Genomic DNA, 3,579 nt, shown 5'->3' on the forward strand with positions numbered 1-3,579 from the left:
ATGCATTGCTTCCCACAAGGCTTTCCTTTCCTCTCTCAGACCAGAGACTGGAACGAGGAGCTGCAGACCACACGGGAGCTGCCGCGCAAGAACCTGCCCGAGAGGCTGCTGAGAGAACGAGCCATTTTCAAGGTAACTGTGGGATGTGCAGGCTGCTCCCTCCACAGCCCCTTCTCTGCTCTGTGTCCTGGCTCCCGGGGCTTGTATCCAAGCCAGTGGCCAGGCTCACAGAAGTAGAAGCCAGTGGACCTGCCTGCCTCTGGAAGGCTGTTGGGAGCTTTGAGTGCTGGCACTGTGGGAGTCCTGACCCAGCTTTCTCCCCACCTGCCTCCAGGTTCACAGCGACTTCACTGCAGCAGCAACACGAGGTGCTATGGCCGTCATCGATGGCAACGTCATGGCCATCAACCCCAGCGAGGAGACCAAGATGCAGATGTTCATCTGGAACAACATTTTCTTCAGTCTGGGCTTTGATGTCCGTGACCACTACAAGGACTTCGGTGGAGATGTTGCTGCTTACGTAGCTCCTACCAATGACCTCAATGGTGTGCGGACCTACAACGCTGTGGATGTGGAAGGGCTGTACACTCTGGGGACTGTTGTGGTGGATTACAGAGGTTACAGGGTGACAGCTCAGTCTATTATTCCTGGCATCTTGGAGCGGGAGCAGGAGCAGAGTGTCATCTATGGGTCAATAGACTTTGGCAAGACAGTTGTCTCACACACCAAGTACCTGGAGCTGCTGGAGAAGACCAGCAGGCCGCTGAAGATCCAGAAGCACAAAGTCCTCAACGACAAGAATGAGGAGGTGGAGCTGTGCTCCTCTGTGGAGTGCAAAGGCATTATTGGCAACGACGGGCGTCACTACATCCTGGACCTGCTCCGCACTTTCCCTCCAGATCTAAACTTCCTGCCTGTCGAAGGGGAGGAGATGCCAGAGGAATGTAAGAAAATGGGGTTCCCCAAGCAGCACAGACACAAGCTTTGCTGTCTCCGGCAAGAGCTTGTTGATGCCTTTGTAGAGCACAGGTGAGCAGAGCTCCCCCTTCCTTCACCTGGTCATGGTCCCAGTCACGGCCACACTGCGCTGTCCCGGGAACATCCCAGCAGAGCCCCCAGAAGTGGGCAGCTAATTGCCCCTTTGTGCTTGGCCGTGCAACTGCAATGCTAAAACTTAACTAACAAGAGGTGAGAACGGTAGGGATTCAGACAGGGAGCCAGGAAAAGACATGGTTTGTGTTTTAGTCCCCGTGTCTGTTTTTGTTGGTTCCTGTCAAAACAGTTAGAAGTTCTTCTTTCTCTGCAGGTATCCTGTGCACCTGGTGGCTAGGGAATGGGAAGGATTTATGCCTCTTTTTAAGGCACTCCAGATATCCTGAACGTTACCTTTGTTTCCTAGAGGCTGTGGGAACTGCTGTAGGCACGGTGGTGGTGGGATGTTTGGGTTGCTCCGTGCTGGCGATGCAGCAGGGGGAGCAGGAGCTGTGTGGTGCAGCCATGGCTCATTTGTCAGTGCTCCTGATCCCGGTGGGAAGGGCCGTGGGTGCTGTGTCACAGCTGACCAGAGTGGCCTGCAGGGCAGCCAGGCCCACAGCCCGGAGCTCTCCTGGGCAGATTGCTGCTGGTTTGTGTGTGACCAGCCCTGTGGCCCCGCAGCGACTCTTCCTCCTGAGCTGGCTGTGGATGCTGCCTGTGGGCAGGAATTGTAACTGCTGCAAGGAGATCAGTTCCCGTTGGGATGAGTAATGAAAACCCCTTTTGTGCTTCTTCCAATAACATGCATTCTTTAGATCTTTGGAAAGCTCGTGGGAAAAGGGTGTACACCCTGGCCATGCACTGGGAAACTGTATAGTCTGTGATGCTAACTTGGTGAAGTTTTTCCCTGCAGAGCAGTGGTGGTTCTCTGGGGTTCTCCTGCTGTGCTGAATTGCCCTTTCCCTTTGCTGCAGGTATCTCTTATTCATGAAGCTGGCTGCGCTGCAGCTGATGCAGCAGAAAGCCAACAAGCAGGAGAGCTCAGGTGTGCTGGAGAACGGAGCCTCTCCGGAGAACGGCGCTGCAGACGGCGAGAGGCCGGAGCCGGAGGACGGCAAAATCGATGATAACATGACTGGACTCGATCAGGTGAAGGAGCTCGCCGAGACCATCGCCTCTGATGATGGAGCAGGTATTTCACCCCAGCCTCCTGCCCTGGCTGGTGGGCTGTCACGTGGGAGCGGTGCCAGGCTGGGTGATGGATGGATGGCTGTCAGACAGGACAAGGACTGGCTGCCTTTGTCAGCATTGCCTGGGCTCTTTGTTAGAGCTGCTCACGCCCTGGTGAATGACTTGCCCCGGGGGGTGGGCGGGTGGATCTGCACCCGGCAAGCCCATCAGCCCCTCAGCTCTGCCTGGGAGCAAGAGCCCAGCCAGGCTGGCACTGTGGGGTGCAGGGGAGCAGTGCATGGGCACCTTAGGGAACCCCAGGCTTGGATTTCTGAGTGCCTGTACTTGGAGGTGAGGAGGTCTGAGGGTTTTTTGGGTCATCTTACATGCTCTTGTTCAGACTTTGCAGCCAGTCTCCTTTCCAAATACCTTACAATTGATTGTTTTTGTAATGGATTTCTGCAGAATGTGCCATCACTGCTGTTTTTAGTAACAGAACTTTTATCTTAATTTAATAGCTGGGCTTGTCATCTCCTGACCTCCACGTTCATTTGTGTTCTGTTTTTCTTCTTGCTCCAGTGGATCCCAAAAGCAGAGAAGTGATTCGGAATGCTTGCAAGGCTGTAGGCTCCATTAGTGACACGTCGTTTGACATTCGGTTTAACCCAGATATTTTCTCACCAGGTATGTGTATCCAGAGCTGGGCTCAGTCCTCCGTCAGGGGGCTGTGTCCACCAGCTGCAGACAAAGGCTGTTCTGTAGCCAAGGGTTTTGCTGGCTTTTGGCTCGCTGGGCACGGTGCGGAGCTCTCTGTGAAGCACAGAGGTACAGGAGAGAAAGCAGCGTAATGGATTGCAGTGCTGGAGCTGCCAAGTGCTGCAGTGAGCGTCTCCCACCGCTGCGCTCCAGGGACGGCTGCAGGGTGCTGCCAAGAACCTTCTGTGATTCTCTGGCATCCTAGCTGCTAGACCACGTGGAAAGAAGCAGAAGGAGGGAAAAAATTAATTTGATCCTAGTGTAGTAGTTCACACAAGATCCAGCAGTTGTAGTGGAAAAGCTGACGTTGGGCCCTCAGCAAAGGGCAGGGTCTGTTTTAGCAGCACTTTGATAAGCAGTCACAGTGCCCTTTCACATGCATGGACCAGGCACAGGCAACCACATGTGGCTTTGCATGGCTGGGAGCAGTGGGTTTTCATTTGGAAATAGAGAGGAAGCTGCCAGAGCGTTCCTGGGGGTGAGCACTGAGGCAGTGTGCGGGCACACTGCAGGGCAAAGGCCACACCACTGAGCCACTGCCCACGCACAGCAGCCAGTGCTCTTCCCATCAAAACATCCTGTAGAGTTCAATTCCGGGGAGACAGAATCGCCTTAGCCTTTTGCCTGTTCTTACTGTGTCCAGGACTTGTTTCTGTGAGTCTCTGTGGCTGATGTGTT

General features: G+C 54.4%; 1 protein-coding gene across 1 annotated transcript in view; it reads left to right on the forward strand.

Annotated features, from left to right (window-relative positions):
• The window catches only part of CLUH (clustered mitochondria (cluA/CLU1) homolog), a 25,193-nt gene that overhangs the window by 11,771 nt on the left and 9,843 nt on the right, over positions 1 to 3,579 (forward strand). Inside the window, exons 9-13 of the mRNA XM_009081710.1 lie at positions 40 to 132; positions 335 to 1,029; positions 1,950 to 2,167; positions 2,725 to 2,844; positions 3,356 to 3,369. Of these exons, the coding sequence (XP_009079958.1) occupies positions 40 to 132; positions 335 to 1,029; positions 1,950 to 2,167; positions 2,725 to 2,844; positions 3,356 to 3,369 (1,140 nt within the window). The remainder of the gene's footprint in view (positions 1 to 39; positions 133 to 334; positions 1,030 to 1,949; positions 2,168 to 2,724; positions 2,845 to 3,355; positions 3,370 to 3,579) is intronic.

This window comes from Acanthisitta chloris, unplaced genomic scaffold (genome assembly GCF_000695815.1).
Source record: "Acanthisitta chloris isolate BGI_N310 unplaced genomic scaffold, ASM69581v1 scaffold25129, whole genome shotgun sequence".
Lineage (NCBI taxonomy): Eukaryota > Metazoa > Chordata > Aves > Passeriformes > Acanthisittidae > Acanthisitta > Acanthisitta chloris.